Source organism: Puma concolor, chromosome D3 (assembly GCF_028749965.1).
Source record: "Puma concolor isolate L17-30 chromosome D3, mPumCon1.1.hap2, whole genome shotgun sequence".
NCBI classification, from domain to species: domain Eukaryota; kingdom Metazoa; phylum Chordata; class Mammalia; order Carnivora; family Felidae; genus Puma; species Puma concolor.
Genome location: NC_141678.1, coordinates 30634758 through 30657896, shown reverse-complemented (window position 1 = coordinate 30657896; position 23139 = coordinate 30634758). Strand labels below are relative to the sequence as shown.

At 40.3% G+C, this 23139-nt stretch overlaps 1 protein-coding gene and 1 pseudogene across 1 annotated transcript in view; both read left to right on the top strand.

Moving 5' to 3' along the window:
- LOC147575472 (ankyrin repeat domain-containing protein 26-like) overlaps window positions 1-23139 on the top strand; it is a 62430-nt gene that overhangs the window by 5822 nt on the left and 33469 nt on the right. Inside the window, exons 2-6 of the mRNA XM_086682384.1 lie at window positions 2678-2714; window positions 8122-8194; window positions 15341-15470; window positions 15790-15851; window positions 21804-21970. Coding sequence (XP_086538510.1) covers window positions 2678-2714; window positions 8122-8194; window positions 15341-15470; window positions 15790-15851; window positions 21804-21970 — 469 coding nt within the window. The remainder of the gene's footprint in view (window positions 1-2677; window positions 2715-8121; window positions 8195-15340; window positions 15471-15789; window positions 15852-21803; window positions 21971-23139) is intronic.
- LOC147575474 (coiled-coil domain-containing protein 144A-like) lies at window positions 15866-20747 on the top strand (annotated as a pseudogene).

Genomic DNA, 23139 nt, shown 5'->3' with positions numbered 1-23139 from the left:
TTCTGTGACATAACCTTCTGACTGTAACCACGTGTAAGACATCAACCCAAATAATAAAAATTTCATATAACGCAGTTGTGTTAGAGGCTCCCCAACGGCACCCAGATTTGATTATTCACTAGAAGAGCTCACAGGACTCAGCATATAGTTGTACTCATGCCTGTGGTTTCGTATGGGGACAGGCTAGGAAGGCCAATCAGCACAGAGAAAAGGTGCATGGGGTGAAGTCCAGAGGAGACCAAGCGCAGGCTTCCAGGAATCCTTTCTCTATGGAGTTAGCAGGATGTGCTTAATTCCTCCAGCATGAAATTAGGACAGCACAAGTGAAATGTTGTCTGCCAGTACGAGGCTTATGGGTACTGAGTGCCCAAGGTTTTCATCAAACGCTAATCACATAGGCATCTTCTCCTTAGCATGTGCCAAAATCCCAGGTTTCCAGACGGAAATCAAGTGTACGGCCTTAAGCACATTGATTGCACCAGCACTTAGGCACAGTGAGCCACTCTTAACCAGCTAGGAAATGGTGGCAACCTTCCTTAAGTCCAAGATCCCAGGGAACAACCAAGGGCCAGTCATTCAAGGAGGATGTTCTGAGGGTAGCCATCTTTGGCCTGCTGGATGAAATCTGTTCTGCATAGGAATTATAGCCCTGACTTAATTTTTGGTGGTGTCTTAAAATTTTATTTTACTAGCAAGTAATATGATGGTTACCATGGTACTGGTTTCAGTTTCATCATCCATATGAAGTAGGTATTTGTACAAAAAAGACTAGGGCCATATTAGGTCATTATAATCTTTTTGATGTGATTAAGCTTTCATTATGATTCTTAGATACGATCAACATAATGATTTTTGATTTAAAATTAGAATAAAATCTCTTAATTCTATGGAAAACCCAGGTTTGATTCATATAGTTCTGAATTCCTGTTTATAGTTATAAGATATTTGATCATATTCACCAATTGTTTTCTTTCCTAAGTATACAAGTAACTTTTGTATTTTTGTATTTTGCCTTATGTATTTTCATATAATTCCATATGGGAGACAGTACCCCTACTGTGTTACTTTCATATCTATCTTAATTTTCAAGGTGACTGTATCTTGCATTAATATATGGTAAGAGTAGCTTCAGTGGATACTGTGTTCTGTTGTTGTTCTTTACATTTAATGAGCCTTATTGTTACAGCAGCTTTAAGTTCACAGCAAAATATAATAGAAAGTACAGAGAGTCTCCATATGCCATACCATGCTCCCGTACACGCCTAGCCTCCCCTGTTGTCAACATCTTGCACGACAGTGGTCCATTTTGAGTAGTATCTTTTCTTCAGTTCCTTTGTTTAGTTTTGAGTGAGAGAGCATGCATGCATGTGAGCAGCGAAGGGGCAGAGGGAGAGAGGAGAAAGAATCCTGTGCTGTCAGCACAGAGCCTGATGCAGGACTTGGTCCCATGAACTGTGAGATCATGACCTGAGCTCAGATCCAGACCTGGACGCTGAACCAACTGAGCCACCCAGGCACCCTGACAACAGTGGTGTGTTTTATACGGACACTAACTCATCATTTTCAGGCAAAGTCTCTAATTTGCGTTAGTGTTCAGCCTTGGTGTTATACATTCTATGAGTTTTAACAAATGTGTAATGATGTGAATCCACCTTTGTGGTATCATGTGAAAGAGTTTCACTGCCTTAAAGGTCCTCTGTGCTGTGCCCCTTTATCCCTACATTCACCCCAACACTTACCTCCATAGTCTTGCTCTTTCCAGAGTGTCATACAGTAAGAATCATACAGTGGGCATCTTGAATGTTTAGAAAATTAAAATTCCCCAGTAATTGAATGTAGGCATTCAAGATATTCTTTGCCCTTGGTTTTGTTTTGTTGCTCATCAGTAGAGGATCTGATGATACATGCCTTCCATGAAAAAAAGCATGATTTCTCTAGATGTGTGTCACCTACTGGGGAGGGTTGAGAAAAATGACATCATGAACCACTACATAGCATTCGCATTGGGATCATCCTCCTCTGTGATGTGCGGTGGGACTAGATAGACTCTCTAGCAATGGAAGGAGACAGTCTCAAGAGGTTAGAACTTTATCAAACTGGAATGCCAAATCCTTCTTCCTTAACTTCCCATTGGAAATAAGGCCAGGGAGAGTCTGTTTGCTATGGTTTGGCCATGCTGCAAAGTACAATAGCTATAGAGCACACTTTGTGAGGGGGTGTTTCATCCTAAAACTGAACAGTCTGTACTGAAGGGCTGGGAAAGTTCTGCCGTGTTACAGCAAAATAAAGATACTCTCTTTTAACTCCTCTAGTAGTGGAAGTCCAGAAAAATCATGCTAGTTTCAGTTTGACATTGTCAGCTTAGGATAATCATTCTCCTAACGATACCATTTTCCTTCAGTGTCATAGAGTCGGTCAGTGATGGTCATTGTAAACATCAGTTCATCTGTAGGTGTCAAATTCCGATAAAACCCATTCTTGCCTTTGGTCAATATAGAGGAGAAAGTAAGATTTCTTAGTGCTTTAAGCCTACCAATGGTAAAATTACCATTCAGTGTAGTGTGGTTTCCAGGTGTGGTCCCAAAGGAATAGTTTTGAACAAATCATTAGCCATACACTTGTAATTTCCTATATTTTTCGATTGTTGATTAAATATGTATTTTGCTTTTTTCTTTAGGAGCAGATAAGAATGCTGAGGAAGACTCTATAACCAGGTAGGATTTTTATGGATTTGTAATCATGACATTTATTGGGGCACCTGGGTGGCTCAGTCGGTTAAGGGTGTGACTCTTGATTTCAACTCGGGTTTGTGAGTTCAAGCCCCACGTCGGGTTTTGCGCTGACAGCCTCCTTGGGATATCTTTCCCTCTTTCTGTGTGCACTCACTCTCACAGTATAAAGGAATGAAATGAAATGAAACGGAAAATGGAAGGAAAGGAAATGAAATGAATGAACTGAAAATTGTGTGTTTCCTAAGGGAACGCAGAGAACAAAAGCAGTTGTTGAGTCTTCTACCCTTGACTGGACATTATATCATATGCATAACATCTGTTAAGTTATATAGTCATTGCATAGCTTTGCAACGTAGCTGTGTTGTTGTAGCCTACTTTTAACTACTCTGGCAACTGTGGTTCAGGGAGGTTGATTACTCACCCCATGATTCCATAGTTAATGAGTAGCTGAGGGGGTTTGGCCATCAGCCTGTGTAGCTTCCACATCTATTCTCTGGTTCCTCAGCAGCACTGACATGAAGATACAGATCCTAGGACAGATCAAGTCAGAATGTCAAAGGTAATGGTGTCGGAACTCTAATTTAGGGTTTTCTTAAGAAAGCAGGTTAGTCCAAGCATTTGCCCTTATCTGTTTGACCACTAGTGCTAACAAAAGTAATTAGTGCAGTGGTAACTAGTCCCTTGTTTTTACCATCAGAGATTGTAGGGTGGGTGTCAGCTATGGCCATGGTGTCACGCTTTATACATATTAAGCAAAATCTAGTCAGGCAGCTCCTTAGATGTGGTGATATCCCCTCTTCTTGAGACAAATGAGTTTTCTGTAAGGGAAGGATATCTAGTTGTAGACCATGTTACGTTAATTAAATTCAGCCTCTATTTCGAGGATATTGCTCTATGATTCTCTGTTGCCTAGGTTCCCAGTCTGGTTTCCTTTTGGGCTAGTACCCTTGACTAGTTCTAGGAAACTTTTTCTTTTTTCGAGATTTCTTTCCCCATGACTTTTCTGTACTGTGTTTTGGCCTTTTTACTTTCTTCTCTGGTTTTTTGGTATTTCTTTTTTTTTTTTCCCATTAACTTTTCCACTTCTGCCAGCTAAGGACTCTCCATTTGTCCAGGCCAAATCAAAAGTACTTAGGATCTCAATATGTAGGTAACCTCAGAGATTACTTCATCAAAATACCCTCTGGTACTTCAACCTATGTTTAACCTCCTTGCCCACTGGTTGTTTACATGGAGAATTTGAAACTCAAAAGAGATTGAAGTGACCTATTTGGATATGATAAGTGACAGAAATGAGATTTAAATTCGGGTTTTGTTTTCTTTCTTTCTTCTTTCTTTCTTTCTTTCTTTCTTTCTTCTTTCTTTCTTTCTCTCTTTCTTTCTCTCTTTCCTTTCTTTGTTTTTTGTCTTCATCTCGCAGGCAAATGTCTTAATAATAGAAAGCTGGGGAGTGGGTCTAATGAATACAATGAGGATGGTAAGAATCGAATTAGCAGAGGAGATCAGGTTTCAAGAAGAACAACACTGAGTTGGATAGGAATAAGAGTTTTAGAAAGATGTCAGAATATGGGGGTTTATGCCAAGTGACATAAAGATGAATGACAGGAATGAAGGACCCAGGATCAGGGGAGTTGTTTAGAAAGGCATATTCAAATAGAGAGTTCAAGAGGGTCCTGACCAGGTTTCTGCTTTTGTGTGTGTTGGTTTCATTGAAGGTGCGAGCATACCTCAGATTTTTCTGATGAGAGAGATTAAAAATCATTTGAGCTGCTGGGAAGAGTCTGTTTACAGCAAATAGAAATATGATATCCTCTACTTCCATCCCCACTTAGGGAGGAAGGCTTAGATCCTCTCAAGGAATTGCGGGTGGGGGGGGTGGAGCTTCTGAACTACAGAGATGGATGGCCCAAGACAAGCTGTCCCCTCACCCCACCTGTTTTCCTAAATCTGTGATGCCCTTCCCATGTACCTGTAGAGCTAGGCAGGGGTAGGACTGACTTGTCAAATCAGTAAGGGAGCTTCATCTGGATAGGTGATAACATGCCTATGTTGAGGTGACTGTGTGGATGACTGAGACTCCCAATTAGCTTGTTCTCCAGGAGCAGGACATGGCTCCTACCCTCGGTCATTTGAGCCCATCCTTGTTGTAGGAGTCTGTGCCTTCATAGGCTAAAGATTGAAAGGTTGGAGAATGTCACTGGACCGTGCCGAAGAGTGATGGAGGAGTGGGAGCTCATAGGGAAGAAAGTATTCAGGCAGCGTAGAGAGAAATGGAGGCACAACTACCAGGACCATTTTGATCGCAGTCTCTCTCCTTGGGTAGCTGAATGCCCCTGAAGGCTTGGAAGGTCTTGCTAGTTCTTATGGACCTCAATAAGGCAAGACCAGTGTAGGAACAAAGTTGGCCTTGGGAACTTTTAATCTTTCAATCTCCAGTTAGTACTTCCACTCATAACATAGAAACCTTCACTTTGGTATATTTACTTAAATGGAGGTCTCCCTGACACACAATGGAATGTGTGATGCAACAATTCTGGATGTTCCACCATGCTCGCCATGAGTGTCGCTCCCATCTGTTAATGTAGAATGCTATTACGATATCACTGACTAGATTCTCTATGGCATACCTTTGAGCCTTGTGATTTATTTACTCTGTGACTGGAACCCTGAACTTCCCTTTCCCCTTTACCCATTTTGTCCATCCCCCTCTTCACCTCCCTCCTGGCAACAGTCAATTCACTGCATTTATGCGTCTGTTTCTGCTTTTTTTCTGTTTCTTCATTTGTTCCCCTTTTTAGATTCTACATAGAAGTGAAATCATATAGGATTTGTCTTTCTCTGTCTGACTTATTTCACTTAGCCTCATACCATCTAGGTATGTCCATGATGTTGCAGATGGCAAGATCTCATTCTGTTTTATAGCTGCGTAATATTCCAGTGTGTGTGTGTGTGTGTGTGTGTGGGTGTGTGTGTGGGTGTGTGTGTACGTGGTCTGTTCATGTATTGATGGACACTTGGGTTGCTTCCATATCTTGTCTATTGTCAATAATGCTATAATAAAGATAGGGGTGCATATATCTTTTCAAATTAGTATTTCCATTTCCCTTGGGTAAATAAATACCCAGTAGTGGAATTCCTGGATCCTATGGTATTTGTGTTTTTAATTTGTTGAGGCCCCGCCATACTGGCTTTTGCTGTGGCGATACCAATTTACATCCCATGAGCAGTGCACATGGGTTGTTTTTCTCCACACCCTGAGCAACCCTTGTTGTTTCCTGTGTGTTGAAACTGAGCCATTCTGACAGATGTGAGGTGAGAAGTCTTTGTGGTAACTTTTATACATTTAATTTTCAACCATTTCAGGGAATTCCCTGCCTGTCACCCTTGGTTATGGAAACTCAGACTGGGTCTTTCCTGGAGATTTCACAGGTTAGGGGAGGTGGAGGCAAAATAGAGAACTGAAAGCTTTTTTAAAACAGGGTCCAAAGTATGAAAGACCTGTACCCTGGAAACCGTAAAACACTGATGAAAGAAATTGAAGATGACGGAAAGAAAGAGAAAGACATACGATGCTCACAGAATGTAAATAAGAATACATATTTTTAAAGTGTCGGCACTACCCAAAGCGGTCTACCGATGTAATGCAATCCCGGTCAACATACCAACAGCATTTGCCACAGAGCTAGACAAACAATCCTAAACGTTGTATAGAACCACAAAAAACCTTGAATGGCCAAAGCAATATTGCAAAAGAGGAAAACTGGAGGTATCGCAATCTCAGATTTCAAGTTTTATTCCAAAGCTGTAGAAATCCCAACAGTATGGTGGGTACTGGTGTAAAAAATAGCCACACAGCTCAATGGAATAGAACCGAAAACCCAGAAAGAAATCCACAACTGTATGGTCAGTTAATCTTCCACAAACAGGAAAGACTATCCAGTGGGGAAAAGGCAGTCTCTTCACGAAATGGTGTTGGGAAAACTGGACAAGCCACATGCCAAAGGATGAACCTGGACCAATTTCTTTACCATAGACAGAAATAAACTCAAAACGAATTAAAGCCCTGAGTGTAAGACCTGAAACCATAAAAAATCCTAGAACAGAGCACAGGCCGTCATTTCTCTGACGTTTGGCTGTAGCAACATTTTACTACTTATGTCTCCTGAGCCAAGGGAAACGAAGCAAGAATAAACTATGGGGACTACATCAAACTACAAAGCTTTTGCACAGTGAAGGAAACCATCAAAACTAAAAGGCAACCTCTGGGATGGGAGAACATATTTGCAAATGTTTTGCAAATCCTGTAAAGGGTTAGTATCCCCAATGTATAAAAACTTGATACAAGTCAACATCCCCCCCTCCAAAAAAAGCCCAGTTTAAAAATGAGCAGAAGACATAACCAGACATTTTTCCAAAGTCAACATGCAGATGGTCAACAGACACATGAAAAGATGCTCCCCAAAACTACAACGAGATACCACGTTCACACCTGTCAGAATGGCTAAACTCCCAGACACAAGAAGCAAGTGTTTGTGAGGATGTGGAGACAGAGGAAACCTCTTGCACTGTTGGTGGAAATGCAGTGAGTGCGGCCCCTGTGGAAAACAGTATGGAGGTTCCTCAAAAAATTACAAACAGAACTATCCTATGATCCAGTAATTGCACTACTGGATACTACCCAAAAGAATACAAAAACTCAAATTCCATGGGACACATGCACCCCTGTGTTTATTGCAGCATTATTTCCAATAGGCAGCGCAAGCGTCCATGGACAAACGAGTGAACGAAGAAGAAGTCCTATATGTATGTATGTGTGTGTATATGTGTATCCATACACACACACACACACACACACACACACCACACACACTGGAATATTACTCAACCATAAAACAATGAAATCTTGTCATTTGCAATGACCTGGTTGGAGCCCGAGAGTAGTATGGTAAGCAAAGTCAGGGAAAGAAAAATACCATATGATTTTACTCATGTAGCACTTAAGAAACAACAAATGAGCAAAAGGAGAAAAAAAAAGGGAGAGACAAACTAAGAAATAGGATCTTAACTGCAGAGAACAAACAGATGGTTCCCAGAGAGGAGGTGAGTGGTGGGAGGGGTGAAAGAGGTGATGGGGATGAAGGAGTGCCCTTGTCATGATGAGCACAGGGTGAGTATGGAGTTGGTGAATCGCTATATTCATAAACTAATATAACACTGGATGTTACTATTACTGGAATTAAAGTAAAACTTAATGAAAAGAACAGAGGCCAACGTTTAATTATACCAAGAAACTTCTTTGAAGAAACAGATAGCTGACCTTTCCCTTAATTTTTGAAATTTTGTTTTTCAATAAATGAACATGTTTTTGTTGCATATTTTTGCTCTAAAGGCTTTCCGACAAACCTGGTCCTGATGATTCATGGCCTACATCAGCTAGCCAAGACTTCGATTTTGGTACCAAGGTAAAGTACCCTCCTGTGAAACTCACTTTCCTGCTCTGAATTTAGTTTTCTCCCTTATTTACTCTGAAAATTTACACAGTAGCCTGTGTATCATCATTTTATGTGTGTAACGGAAAGTTAGCAAGAACAAACCACTTTACAGATACATGACGCGTTGAATGTTTTGTTTTGTTTTGTTTTCCTTTGGTAAATCCTAGAGGTGGAGGCTGATCAAAGAATGGGCTGGAAAATATATACTGACCGTGAAATTATATTGGGAAAAGCTTTCCCATAATGGAGGAAATATGACATTTGGTTAAGGATAAGGATTCTTACTGTGATACTAACATGACTGATAATACTCATGCCTAAATGAAATCTTATTGGATCCAAGTATCTATTGTAGGTTGCCCTCCGCCCCAGGCAATTTTTCTTTTGGTGAGATACAGGATTTTCCTTTGTCTCTATCCTTTGTTCTACATTTAGACTAAAATAATATTAGAAAATGTAGAAATTTAGATGTTTACATTATTTCTCAACATTTACCTTACAAAAGTATTCCCCTGTATTTTTGAAATAACTCCACGAAGAGTAAGTTACAATTGTGCATCTCCCTGAAGAATACGTATTTCGCTGAAAAGAGTAGCTCTATGAGCAGAGGCTCTTCATAGCCAAGTTGTCAAATTTCTAATTTCAGAAATCTTTCCTATTCTAGCTTTTAAAACTATCTCCTCCTAGTCCTTGTGTCAGATTCTAAAATTTAAAGTTTCAGACATCTGATATTTATTTAAATATTCATTCCAAAGCCCCTAAATCATTATAAGCTACTGGAGGTTAGGAAACATACTTGTTTGACTCCTGGAGCTCCTAGAATAAAATCTTGCTTGGAAGAAGCAATGTCATAGCTTTGGAATGTGAATAAATGAGTAGGGAAATGGAATTCCGTAGAATGGAATTTCAAAGTAACGAAATACACATGCTGTGTCACAATTAAATATGTGAATTTAAAAAGTAAGGCTTCAGTTTATATTCCGTTTTGGTGTTTTATATGTAAAAACGCAAATGAATTATATTGAGGAAATCAGGAGTTACATAAGAAAGAAGGTTACAGTATATTTTTAGTATCCTCCCATTGTGAGCTTAGAATTGCAGAGAAAAACTCCTCAGCCTTTGTTTTGTTAACCCCATCCGTGTCCCATTACATACATCCTTTGAAGGTTCACATTTCTTCCTAGAATTCTCATTCCCAATTCTTCCTCCATAGTGAAAGTTGATGTGTTAGGAAACTTTCTTGTTCTGTTCTTTTGTTAGTGTAGTAGTAATTTATAGCTCTTAGGAAGTGATAGATGCCAGTAATTGAACAATTTATTTTAGAGTGAAAAAAATTAAATTCTTCATTACAGTATTTATAACTAGATAACTGTAGAGTGATAAAAGTCAGTATTATTAGGGGTATTCTGTGAATCAAAGACTGTTTTATGTACACATCATATATATATATACATATACATATGTACATATATATATACATATACATATATGCATATATATATACACACATATATCTTTAAAAGGGTTAAAAGAGACTATTGTCCATAGTATATTCCCAATCCTACCTATGTACCTGTTGAAAAATGTATGTTGTTTCCACTTACCTTATTTTGCTCACATTTTTCCTTTTCTTCCTTGTCTTAAGCTCATGCTTGATTGATTGGTCATGTCTTTTTTTTTTTTTTTTTTCCTTTTTTCCTCTTCTCCCCCCATGCTTTTTAAGGTATTTTTTAAAATTTTTTAAGTTTATTTTTTGGAGAGAGAGAGAAAGAGAGAGAGAGAGAGCTAGCAGGGTAGGGGCAGGGACAAAGGGAGACACAGAATCCAAAGCATGCTCAAGGCTCTGAGCTGTCAACACAGAGCTCAATGTGGGGCTCAAACCCACAATCCGTGAGAACATGACTCATGAGCTGAAGGTGGACGCTGAACTGACTGAGCCACCTACGTGTTCCCACCACCATGCTCTTTTTTAATCGTCTACCCCTAGCCTAATGTTTCCTTGCAGAAACCATTTCTTTAGTGTCTGTTCTTTTAGTCCATCACTTTCTGTCAACTCCATTGTCAACATATTGGTTATGGAATTCTACTGTCTGTGTGTGGTTTTCATCCATGACTCATTGCCCCACAAGGTTTATTATTCTTTTTTTCTCTATCCTGGAAGGAGGTGAGCTAAATGTTTTTGTAATGTTTGTATTTCTCTTGGAAAGGGAGGGAGAGAGGGAAAGAATGAGCAAGTGCTCGTTGTTGTGATCTGAAAATATGCAAGGTATGATCTCAGTTCTTTTATATTTGTGGAGGGCTGTTTTGTGACCCAGGATGTCCTTGATATTGGAGAATGTTCTATGTGCACTTATGAAGAATGTGCATTCTACTGCTGTTAAATGAAAAGATCTCACTACATGTGTATTGATATCCATGTATATAAATGTATATGTTAAGTCCAATATATATGTATATCTGAATACATCTGGTCCAATGACACATTGGATCTGTGTTTTCTTACTGATTTTCTACCTTGATGATCTGCCTATTGCCATGCGTGGAGTCTTAAAGTCGGCTACAATCATGGTATTTGTATGTATACCTTTATTCATGTTTGTGATGAATGGATTCATCTCTGTGGGCCTTTCACTTTGGGGACATGAACATTTGCAATTGTTAGCTCCTCTTGATGGATAGACCCCTTAATTATGATAAAATGCCCTTCTGAATCTGTTACTACAGTCTTTGGCTTAAAATCTAGTCTGTCTGGTGGAAGTATGGCAACTCCAGCTTTCTTTTGACTTCTAGTAGCATGATAGGTGGCTCCCATTACCTTTACTTTGAATCTGGAGGTGTCCTGGGGTGTAAAATCAGTGTCTTGTTGACAGCATATAGATGGATCTTGTTCTTTGGTTTTGTTTTGTGTTTATCCATTCTGATTCCCTGTGTCTTTTGATTGGGGCATTGAGTGCATTCACATTCAGAGTGATTAAAGATACGGATTTAGTGTCTTTGTGTTATCTGAAGGTTTCATGCTTTAGGTGAGGCCTCTGGTCCTTTGTAGTCTCTGCTGCTTTCCACTCACAGAGTGGCCCCTTAGGATCTCCTGCAGGGCTGGTTTAGTGGTCATGAACTCCATTAGGTTTTGTCTGTCTGGGAAAGCCTTTGTCTCTCTTTCTATTCTAAATGACAGCCTTGCTGGGGAAAGGATTCTTCGCTGCATATGTTCCCATTCAGCACATTGACCGTTTCCTACCCCTCCCTTCTGCCCTGCCAAGTTTCATGGGACAGGTCTGCTGCTACCCTTATGTGTCTTCCCTTGTAGATTAAGTAAGACCCGTTTGTCCCTAGCTGCTTTCAGAATTCTCTCTTTATCTTTGTAGTTTTCCGGTTTCGCTATGACATATCGTGGTGTTGACCTGGTTTTGTTGATTTGGAAGGGAATTCTCTGTGCCGCCAGGACTTGGATGCCAGTTTCCTTCCCCAGATGAGGGAAATTCTCAGCTCTAAGTTGTTCAAATAAACCTTCTGCCCCTTTCTCTCACTCTTCTTCTTCTGGGACTCCTGTGATGTGGCTATTACTTCATCTCACTGAATCACTTAGGTCTCTGGTACCTGCCTCGTAGTCTAGTAATTTCCTTTCTTTCCTTTCTCTGCTTCATCTTTGTCCATAATTGTATCTTCTATTTCACCTATTCCGTCTGCTGCTTCTCCCATCCTTGCTGTCACTGCATCTAGATTATTTTGTATCTCCTTTACAACATTTCATTTTCAGCATTCATCGTGATGATTCGTTAGTTCCTTCATCGCTGAAGCAGCTTGGTTTCAAGCCCAGCTATGAGTCTTCTGAGTGTTATTCCAAAACCTTGATGAGATATATGGTTTCTATCTCTTTCGAGCACTTCTCTGGCTGTCTTTCTTCGTGGAATTTTTTTTTGAGGAGAATTCTTCTGATTTGTCGTTTTGGCTAGCTTCCTGTCCTTTATGTGTTTTACTAGCTTGTTCTGTGTCCCACACCTGCGAGTACTACCATATTACAAAGGGGTCCTACACTCTCCAGGGCCTGACAGTTGAACACGTGTTTTTGGAGTGTGTCGTGTGCACTCTGTTGGTGCATCTTTGGCTGCTTTTCTCGCTACTTGGAGTGGTGGTTTGGGCCTTCCACCAGGTGTGCTTTGATTTGTTTGTTGAAGTAATCCTGGAAAAAAGGAGAAGAGGGTGGTGAAGAATCCTTAGCCCAAAGAAGAGAGAAATGACAGGAGTGGAAAAAAAGACGAGGCAGTGACTCAAAGGAGCTGTAGTGCTTAATCCAGAAAGAGAGGGAGGAAAATGAAGAAGGAGACCTGGAAAAGTATAGAGAACGTGCCTGATGAAACCAACAAACAAAGAACCGAACAGAAGAACAAAGAGAAAATATAAATATATATAAATAGCTTTGACCCAAAGTCAACCCGAGACTACTAGGCTGATTCCCAAGGGAGAAGAGGAAAGAGGAGAGTAGAAAGAGAAAAAAGGGAAAAGAGAAGAAAGGGAAAGAAAAGGAAAGAAAAGATGGGTGCCTGGGTGGCTCAGTTGGTGAAGCCTCTGACTCTTGAATTTGGCCCAGGTCATGTTGTCGCTGTAGGTGGGTTTGAAACACGCATCAGGCTCTGCAGTGAAAGCATGGATCCTGCTCGAATTCTCTCTCTCTCCCTCTGTCGGCACCTCTCCTGCTTGATCACTGTCTCTCTCTCTCTCTCTCTCTCTCAAAATAAAGAAATAAGCATTAAAAACGAAAAGAAAAAAAGAATAATAATTCAAATGAAAACAAACAAACAAACAAACAAAGATAGAAAACCAGAGGAGCGTTGTCTATTGGTGCCTGGGACTGGTGGCTGTGCTGGTCTAGGGGAGGGGCTGTCTGGTCCCATCAGTGTCAGTCTCACTCCCATAGAGAAGCAGTTACCAGGCACAGAGAGGCAGGGTTTGTTGTAATAGGCCTGGCTCCACTGAGGCTCACTGTCCGTTCCCTGAAGCCCCACGATATTGGTCATGGGAAGAGAAATGGCGACACCCCAATCTCTCCTGCCCACACAAGGTGTCTCAAAACTCACTGTTCAGGCCATCCTCACAGAATATCCTGGGGGGCCAGCTTGCCTTGCTGCACAGTCTCCTGTGCTCCCTGAGCGCTGAGCTGGGATTCAAAACCCTGTAGGATCCCGCTTTGCTCAGACGTGGTTCCGGAGTAGCGCCACTCTGCGCAGTGGACAAAGGGCCTCTGGCTGGTGCCTGCAGGTTCTTTTTCCCTTGGGGAGGGCAATACCTCTTTCCACCATACTCAAGGTGTTCTCTCCCAGTGTTTCCCTGAGAGCCTAGGGGTGGCTCCCTCCCCACCAGGCATGGGAGGTGGCAGCTCTGGTCTAGAGAAAGTCTGGCAACCTTGAAAATTCTGTTTTTTAGCTTCTAAGGCTGTTTTGCAAAGTAGAAACTGGCTCTCTGGACATCTCCTTGGTCTGTGGTCTGGACAGGTTTTCTCATATCCAAATACACTTCCCACAGCCTCTCTCTCTCTTCCTTTTGTTTCTCCACCAAAGGGCTTCCCCCACTCCATGCCTGCGCTGCCCATTTTCTTTCTCCCAACTCGCATACACACCCTTCTGTCCCGCCAAGCTGTCTCTTTGCACCTGTGGAGATTTTCCTGTCCCTCTGCAGCCTGTATTGCTGGTTTTCCAAGTGTTGTGACCTCAATACTGCTGTGTTTGAGGGACAAGGGAAACGCTGATCCCCCTCCTCTGCCATCTTAACTCCTCCCGCCTCCTTTTACTTTCCTTTTCACAATTTCACAGTTCTGTGTAGGATTGCATTAGTCTATCAGTTTAATATGTTTTATAGATATTTACGATGGCCTTTTCTTACTTGAACTTCATTGATCTCAATTTTCTTTTTGTTTTTTTTAAAGTTTATTCATTTATTAATTGGAGAGAGAGAGACAGAGAGAGCACACGTGGGGAGGGGTAGAGAGACAGAGGGTGAGAGAGAAAATCCCAAGCAGACCCTGCACTGTCAGCGCAGAACCAGATGGGGGGCTTGAACCCTTGAACTGTGAGATCATGACTGGAGCCAAAATCAAGAGTCAGGTGCTAACTGAATGAGGCATTCAGGCGGCCCTAACATTTTCTTTGGAAGTCCCCTGGGCACTTTAAATTTAATATGCCCTAGTTTCAAGACGTTGTTTCTGACCCTTTCCCTTTCCTCTTTCCTGACTCTTTTAATCTGCTCTGTCCTTTGTGTTCCCTAGCCTCAAAAATAGCAGCCCTGAAACAGGAAAAGTCCTGGACTCCGAACTCCCCTGAAATGACCGCATCCAGTCACTCACCACATTCGATATTTTGTACCTGCTTACCATTTTTCATATGTTATTCCCGTAATTCACTCGCTCACCTATAATTTTGCAGTTCTCTTCTGGTTTTGCTTCCTTTATGTTCATCCTACGTTGCTGCCAGAGTGACCTTTCTAAAATATACTTGTGACGATGTCACTCCTCTGCTTATCCAATGGATCCCCATTACCTGAAGGAGAAAATTCATGTTCTAGCATAACACTGCTCTTTTTTCTTTTTTCTTTCTTTCTTTCTTTTTTTTTGGTTTCGTCCTGATGTCCCAGTAATATCTCTCTATCTATCCCATTCCCAATAACTCTGTTCCAGTTTTGCCATATTGCATAGGTGTTGTCACTTACTATATTATTTCATAGTTGATCCTTTTTCTCATTCTAGAATGCCCTTCACACCCTCCCCGTGCACTTTGTCTGTCTTTTAAGATACAGCCCTATCTTCCCAGCTGATCTGGGAAGTTTGCTGAGCTTCCCAAATGTAAGTGTTTTCTCCTTTGTGCGTTCACTGTACGTGATTCACTTCCCTTGCAGAATTAGTGGATGGTATTGTTCTGTCCTTACCTGTTTTCATGCATCTCTACCGCTACTAGTGTATAGAACAGACTCTGTCTTTTATTTATATTTCCAGCTCGTCCCCGGATCGTGGCTATGACTTGAGAGATACAGTATGTGCTTGTCTTTCTGAGTGGGTGAGTGCTTGACCAAATGAATTAATGTGATGTTTTTCTGAAGTTGGGTTTTTGTTTTGTGATGTTTTTCTAGGAAGGAACAGCAAAGTCAGCAATGGAAGCAAAGCAAGATGGTGTTGGTATTATTGAAAATGTGCCACCAGAGCAAACAGTTAATGACAGTTTGCCTTCTGCTGGTGGAGTGCATAAAAATTACAGAAGCGGTAAGCTAGTGAATCTCTGTGAGTTGTTTTCCTATGATTAAATGCTAGTATGAGAAAAATCTGAAAGTATGTAGATCCAAATATATTATCCTTTTTTCCTGAAGATATTTTTCTGTTGCTATCTTTCTTTACAAGTATCCCAAGTACTGCCCCCTTTTGCTTCCGGAAAATCTTGAACCCCCTGAACATCTTTTCTGCTATTGCTTTTATTTTCTTGAAATAGTCATGAATGGAGATAGACTTGTGACTGTGTTTACAATTCATAGTAACACATGTTTTGTCTGTAACACATTAATTTATCTGTGACCGTATCCTATAGATATGATGCCAGCATTAGAATTGGGAGAAGAGGAAGATGGAGAATCACCTTCTCTTCCTGAGGTACTGTCTTCTTCTTGTTTTTAAGTATAAGCGTGGAGGAGTGATGTTAAAACGTCCACGAGGTGCTTTGACTTTGACTTTTGGATAATTAAAATAACATCGCAGTCATACTTGCAGTAATATAAGTAAAGTAATGATGACCTATTCTAAGGTGACAACTAGGGAAGGAGGTAAAAAGGTCCTGATCTCTTAGGCCCAGGCAGCTGCTGCATAATGCTGCAAGCGCTGTATTTGAAATCAAAAGACATGCTAGCATCTTGGTTCCATCACCTCCTAGCTGTGGGAACTTGGAAAAACTTGCTTGAATGCCAATGACCTCGTTCCTAAAAATGGCACTAATACCCACCTCTTGGTTATGTGTAATGAACAAATGTGGCAACGTTTTGTAACCTGTAAAGGGTGCTATAGAAATAGAAGACAAAATGATCACAGTGGCCTGTATTGACTTAGTAAATATTGAGGATGGTTTTTTTTTGGTGAATGTTGTTTATTGTTGAGAGGGGGTGGGGGGACAGAAGATCCGAAGCAGGCTCTGCACTGAGAGCAAGGAGCCCAATGTAGGACTTGAACTCATGAACTGTGAGAACATGAGCTGAGCCAAAGTTGGGCGCCTAATTGACTAAGTCACCCAGGCCCCCCAAGAATGCTTGTTTTAAATGTGACGATGTCTGAAGGCCAATAAAATGGCAGTAGTGTCCAGAAAAGAATGGGGAAGTAGGAATGGGTGTTTGATTTTCTAATCTGGGGCTATGTGAAGTTCCTGTAATCTCTTAGTGGAGGCATCATATAGGTATACAGTTGACCCTTGAACCAGATGGGTTTGGACTGTGGGAGTCCACTTACACACAGATATTTTTCAGTAAATAGAGTACCATCCTGTAAATGTATTTTCTGTTCCTTATGATTTCTTTTTCTTTTCATTATTTCTTTTGAGAGAGAGAGTGAGGAAAGAGCACGTGGGTAGGTGAGGGCAGGGTGAGAGAGAGAATCTTAAGCCGATTCACACTGCCAGCGCATTTCTTTCTCTTTGATATTAATTGATTTGGCTGCTAATAATTTAAAGTTTTCCAATTCTCTAGTTATTAATCTTTAAAAAGTACTCCAATGCACTTTAGTGCTCATTATAAGGGATGGTAAGCTAAATAGTTTTTAAGGTTTGTAACATTAAAAATCATCTAACTTAATTTTTTGGTCGATTTAACATGTAATGAATTGTTTAGTTCCAAGAACTGACAAGCTTAAGTTTATGAGTTCATATTTTCCTTCTGTCTTAGGCTAAGGCAAGTTAGTTTTCACTTCTTACAGGAAGTTACAATCCAGTGACTTGGGAACAACTAAACATAGATTAAGAAAGTTAACAGTAAAATTGTAATTATTTTCTCATTTTTCTTTGTCCGTACTTGATTACTTAAGGATAAGGTGTTTTTACAAACATGTATCCTGGCAGAAAATTCATGTGCAAATCCAAACAAGGAAATTAACCATACGTTTTTGCAACTGCAAAAAGTGACTCAAGAACCAGCAATGGATAAGGAATGTGATAGGGAGCATGATATATCTGTATATTTAAGACACGCTTCTATGCAAAACTTTGAGGAAATGTGGATCAAATAAGGCAAATTGGACTGGAAAAAGACCTTAAAACTCATCACCAGTGAGTGAAAGCAGAAGTTTGGTGAAATTTGTTAACCATACAGCATTCCTACTCATCTTGAAGAAGAACCACCACAGGGTCACTCTAACAAGGAACCAACTGAAAGGAAATGCCTTCGAATTGGACAATCACAGAAGAAGATGCATTTGGAGTGTCTGTCTCAGTAGTATTTCAGGCATTTCCTGAACAAAAAGAGCCTAGTCTTGAAAATGTCCTTCTCTCTCATTCATCCTCTGGGTCCCCAGAATATGCTTGCCAGTCATCTTCTAAGCTTTCTTTAAATGAAAGCAAATCATCAGGGACATATAAATCAAAACCACACTGAGATATCACCTCACACCGGTCAAGAGTGGCTAAATGAACAAATCGGGAGACTATGGATGCTGGCAAGGATTGTGGAGAAACAAGAACCCTCTTGCACTGTTGGTGGGAATGCAAACTGGTGCAGCCACTCTGGAAAACAGTGTGGAGGTTCCTCAAAAAATGAAAAATAGATCTACCCTATGACCCAGCAATAACACTGCTAGGAATTTGCCCAAGGGATACAGGAGTGCTGATGCGTAGGGGCACTTGTAACCCTATGTTTATCGCAGCAGTTCCTTTTTTTTTCTTTTTTTTTTTAACGTTTTTATTTATTTTAGAGACAGAGAGAGACAGAGCATGAGCAGGGGAGGGGCAGAGAGAGAGGGAGACAGAATCCGAAGCAGGCTCCAGGCTCTGAGCTGTCAGCACAGAGCCTGACATGGGGCTCGAACCCACAGACTGTGAGATCATGACCTGAGCTGAAGTCAGACGTTTAACCGACTGAGCCACCCAGGTGCCCCTATAGCAGCACTTTCAACAATCGCCAAATTATGGAAAGAGTCTAAATGTCCATCACCCGACGAATGGATAAAGAAATTGTGGTTTATATACACAATGGAATACTACTTGGCCATGAGAAAGAATGAAATATGGTCTTTTGTAGCAACGTGGATGGAACTGGAGAGGGTGACGCTAAGTGAAATAAGTCATACAGAGAAAGACTGATACCATATGTTTTCACTCTTTTGTGTTTCCTGAGAAACTTAACAGAAGACCATGGGGGAGGGGAAGTGAAAAAACAACAACAACAACAAAAACAACCTTAGAGAGGGAGACAGCCAAAGCATAAGAGACTCTTACAAACTGAGAATAAACTGAGGATTGATGGGGGATGGGAGGGAAGGATGGGTGGGTGATGGGCACTGAGGAGGGCACCTGTTGGGATGAACACTGGGTGTTGTATGGAAACCAATTTGACAATAAATTTCATATTAAGAAAGAAAGAAAGAAAGAAAGAACATCAGACTATGAAAATGAGAACAGACCAGACATTGAGCATCTTTTTAACAACAATGAGGATTTTTAAAATGATATAGAAAATAAAAAAAGCAAGGATCCCACTAGTTACATTTAAAGTGAAAGAAGGCCAAGAGTTTGACATTCAAATGGCAAAAAATATGGACCAAAATACCACCGATTGTAAATTAGACCTCAGTCTAGTGATTCAGAGAGCCTTTTTGATTTGTGGCTTGCCTGCTGCGATGTGATGAAACACATGGTTCAAACAAAAAGGGATGATATTTCTTCTGTCACAAACACTTACGAGAAAACAAACCAGTACAAGACTTTTTTCCAGAAGCCATTATATGCAGATAATGCCAGTACTCATAACTATAAAAGTATTGATTCTGAATTAGAAATCGTGAGTTCTTCTTCAGCATCTAGTTTCCCAGCATCTGAAGTATATCTAAGTGAAGACTTACATCAAGATATGCAAAGGTTTAAGAATGAGATAGGCATGTCACAAGTAGAGTTCCTGTCTTTGGAAAGAGAGAAAGTTCAACCTGCAAAAGAGATAGAGGTCCACCTTGCTGTTACTCTTGTTTTTTCTCTTTAGCAATTATCTAATCCATTCTGATTTTGCACTCAAGAGAACAAGAGTGTGTATACAAGGGAATTGTCTAAATAAGTAATTGTGTCTGGAAATAGATTATTTCTGCTATCTAACAAATAGGAGTTCAGGAAAACATTCTTATGATTTGTTTTCCTTGAAGTTTCTCTGTCAGTCTTCCAAGTAGTATATGAACTGGGAAACTAACTTAGCTATGTAAGTACCACGTGACCTCATGAACCAGAATAAACATAAAGAAACTGCTTAAAAAACATAATAATCTCCAGGTTTTTTAAAAAACATTGGCGTAAATATAAATTGCATTTCCATAAACAATAAAATGGGAAAGAAGCAATAACTAAGAGAAGGAAGATACACAAATGTTCCCAGCTAAGGCAATCTATTTATTGCTTCAGTATGTGTCTGTAGACTCTGGGTCTAGGGTTCTTGCTTGTCTAGCAAGACAGCAGCGGGATGCAGGATTACAATGGGAGAGACGGCTAATGTCCCGGAGAACACAGGAGCCCAGATTAAGGGTCCTTGCTCTGTTTTTATTAGGATCAGAAGGCTTCCAAACATGGTGATGGACGTGCCCAAAGACACAATCAATCTGTGAACATGAACTCATGGGCATGAGGGAAAGGGGGTTTGAAGATATAGGGTGCTAGGGGTTTGGGTCAATATAAAACAAAATCCTGGCACCTGGCAGATGGTTGTTAACAGCAGACCTGAGGCAGCTTCTCTGTTTATCTTAGCTAGTCTAGGGGAGAAGAAGGATGCTACCTCAGGATCCACAGGGCACCTTTCTTTTGCTAATTAGCTCCCCTCTGGGCATCTTCACCCTGCAGCCTACCGCCTATAGCCCTATTTACCTGTTTACCTAATTTGGTCCTTCCTTCCTGTGAAAGCAGCTTTCTGCCATAGTACTAAACTGGGGAGTGTGTCCTCCTGCATATCTAATCTGGTTTCCCTCACACACCTTTGTCTTGGAGCCTTTGCCCCGCCCTCTCTCTACTTAGTTACCTAATCTTGTTTACCCAAACTTGGGTGTGAGCATCCTATGGCTTTGTAATTTTTTATGCCTGGTTAACCCATCAGTGCAGGCTCAGGGAATTCCTAAGCTTATTGCCCACAAATATATGCAGTCTTGTCTGCTTTACTCACCATCTTGGAACTTAGAATTTCAACATGACCCCTTTGACATAGGCTTAATAACAGCTATTTGTATTATCACCGCTTTTTTCCCCACATTTTTTAAATCATCATTCTCAGATGTCTCTGTTGAGTCAAACCTTCACTTTATGTTCAATAAAGTATGATATCTTTATGTTCAATAAAGTATGATACCTGTATGATTTTTACCGTGTAGGTAGCATAAACCTTCAGCAAAGCTTCAGTATTGAACTCCAAGGGAGAAAACTGAGTTTTGAGATGTGTGGAGTTTAGAAATAGACAAAACCTAGAGATACCCTCCTTTAGAAGAATAAGTAGCTAATCCCCTCGTCCCCTATCAAGGTATTAATTTACTGTGCCAAAGTCACACTTTTCATGCATCTGATTAACTTAATGAATTTGTGGTCATTTCTCTGAGTCAGCATTCAAGAATTGTATCATCTCTTTTGGCACCATAAAATGCTAGGTAATGCCACTTTAGGAACTTGGGACAAATCATTTAACCTTTTTGAGTTTTACTCGCGTTATCAGTAGCAAATGGAATTAAAGGTGATCATTACGTTTATACCCTCTCCTTATAAAATGTTATGGTTATTGAATGTGAGATTCGGAGAGCATTACTAATTTCCCAGAATTGCACCCTAACGTCCATTTCACTTTGTTCCTTTTGTGTTGTGGCAAACTTTGGTTCATAAATTTTAGGGGACACTGTCACTTTTTTTGAGAACCTTAGGATCCAACAGAAAAAGAATTGTAAAAGGCAGTCAGGGAAAGAATAGCTCCGTGCAGAAAGAGGAAAGCTCCCTGTTTTTGTTACTGGAGCACCTCCATGTCTCATGTTTTAAATCTGGCTGTTGTGTAAAACCCAGGTGGTAAGGATAGAAAAGGACAGATTTTGTCTTTTGTCTTTTTATTTCTTTGTATCTCTTGGTCAGATGGGGTGGGGGTGGGTGGGGAATTCTCGGTAGCAAAGTGTGGATATGAATAAGAGTACAAAATTAAGAAAGCCCTTTTAGAAATATTGGTAACTTCTGCTTTTTTAAAAATTTCAACAGAAATGAAGCAGAGTTTATAAAAATTACAGTTACTTGTAATGATAAAGTAAACAGAAAATATTTTCCTCCATTGAATTTATGACAAACTAAGTGTCAGCTGATAAAATTAATGAAAAAAACTTCTTTTTATTGACTAAAGTAACAATTTCCTTTAGTGTCAAGTTCCATTAAAGGTTGAAGAAAAAAAGAAGCACAGAGGAAGTGACATGGAAGTACCAGAAAACATACATGATGCTGCGGCTGCTGGATTAATTCCACAAAGACAGAATGGAAAAACTGATAACCACCCATTGCCTATTACAGAAAAAAAAGATTCTGATAGGTAAGCCTATAGCAATATTTAAATAGTAGGTAATTGTTATTTTCGTATGCAACAAACTTTTCTAGTTTGAGCCAATGTTCACGATGAACACATTTCGTATTTTTCGTGGAGATATTTCATCCTACGTGCTAATGAGAAAAATGTAAATACCAACGAGATACCATTTTTTGCGGTCATAGTATTTTATTGAAATAAATAAATATTTATTTTTGTGGTCATAAATATTTTATTGAAAAAATAATCAAAGTTAGGAAATGTGAGGAAAATGACATTCTTAGACACTGTGGCTGGATGAAATTGGTAACTCCTTTTTGAAAGGTGATTTAATGGTGTATTTCAAAATTTCAAATATGTCGGGGCACCTGGGTGGCTCAGTTGGTTAAGCGTCCAACTTCGGCTCAGGTCATGATCTTGCACTTCACGAGCTTGAGCCTTGTGTCAGGCTCTGTGCTAACAGCTCAGAGCCTGGAGCCTGCTTCAGATTCTGTGTCTCCCTCTCTCTCTGCCCCTCCCCTGCTTGTGCTCTGTCTCTGTCACTGTCAGAAATAAATAATATAACATGAGAAAAATATTTCAGGTAGGTCATCCCTTTATTGCAATGGTTTTGTTGCCAGGACTGGGTCCTTCTGAAATACGTGACTTCTATAAGCAAGCGCGTGCGCCTGTGTGTGCAAACACACACACACACACACACACACACACACACACACTGTAAGGGCATTTATTATATATTATTACATATACAAAATAGGACAGATATATTAAGGTTACTTATATAAATACATTACATGTATATGTGAAGGATATTTATTATAGCATTCCCATATCAAACATTTGGAGATAGTCTAAATGTTTATTTACTTATTTTGAGAGACAGACAGAGAATGTGCACACTCAGGAGCCCAAGCATCGAGGTGGGGCAGAGACTGAGGGGGAGAGAGAGAGAGAATCCCAAGCAGACTCCACGTTAACAGTGCAGAGGCCAACACAGGGCTCGATCTCACAACCACAAGATCATGACCTGAGCCAACATCAACAGTCGGATGCTCACCAGACTGAGCCACCTAGGTGCCCCAGAGATAGGCTAAATATCCATTCATTAATAAGGAAGTTAAGTTTCACTTCTATATAGTAATGGAATATGTGACCATTATAAAAAATGAATTTAG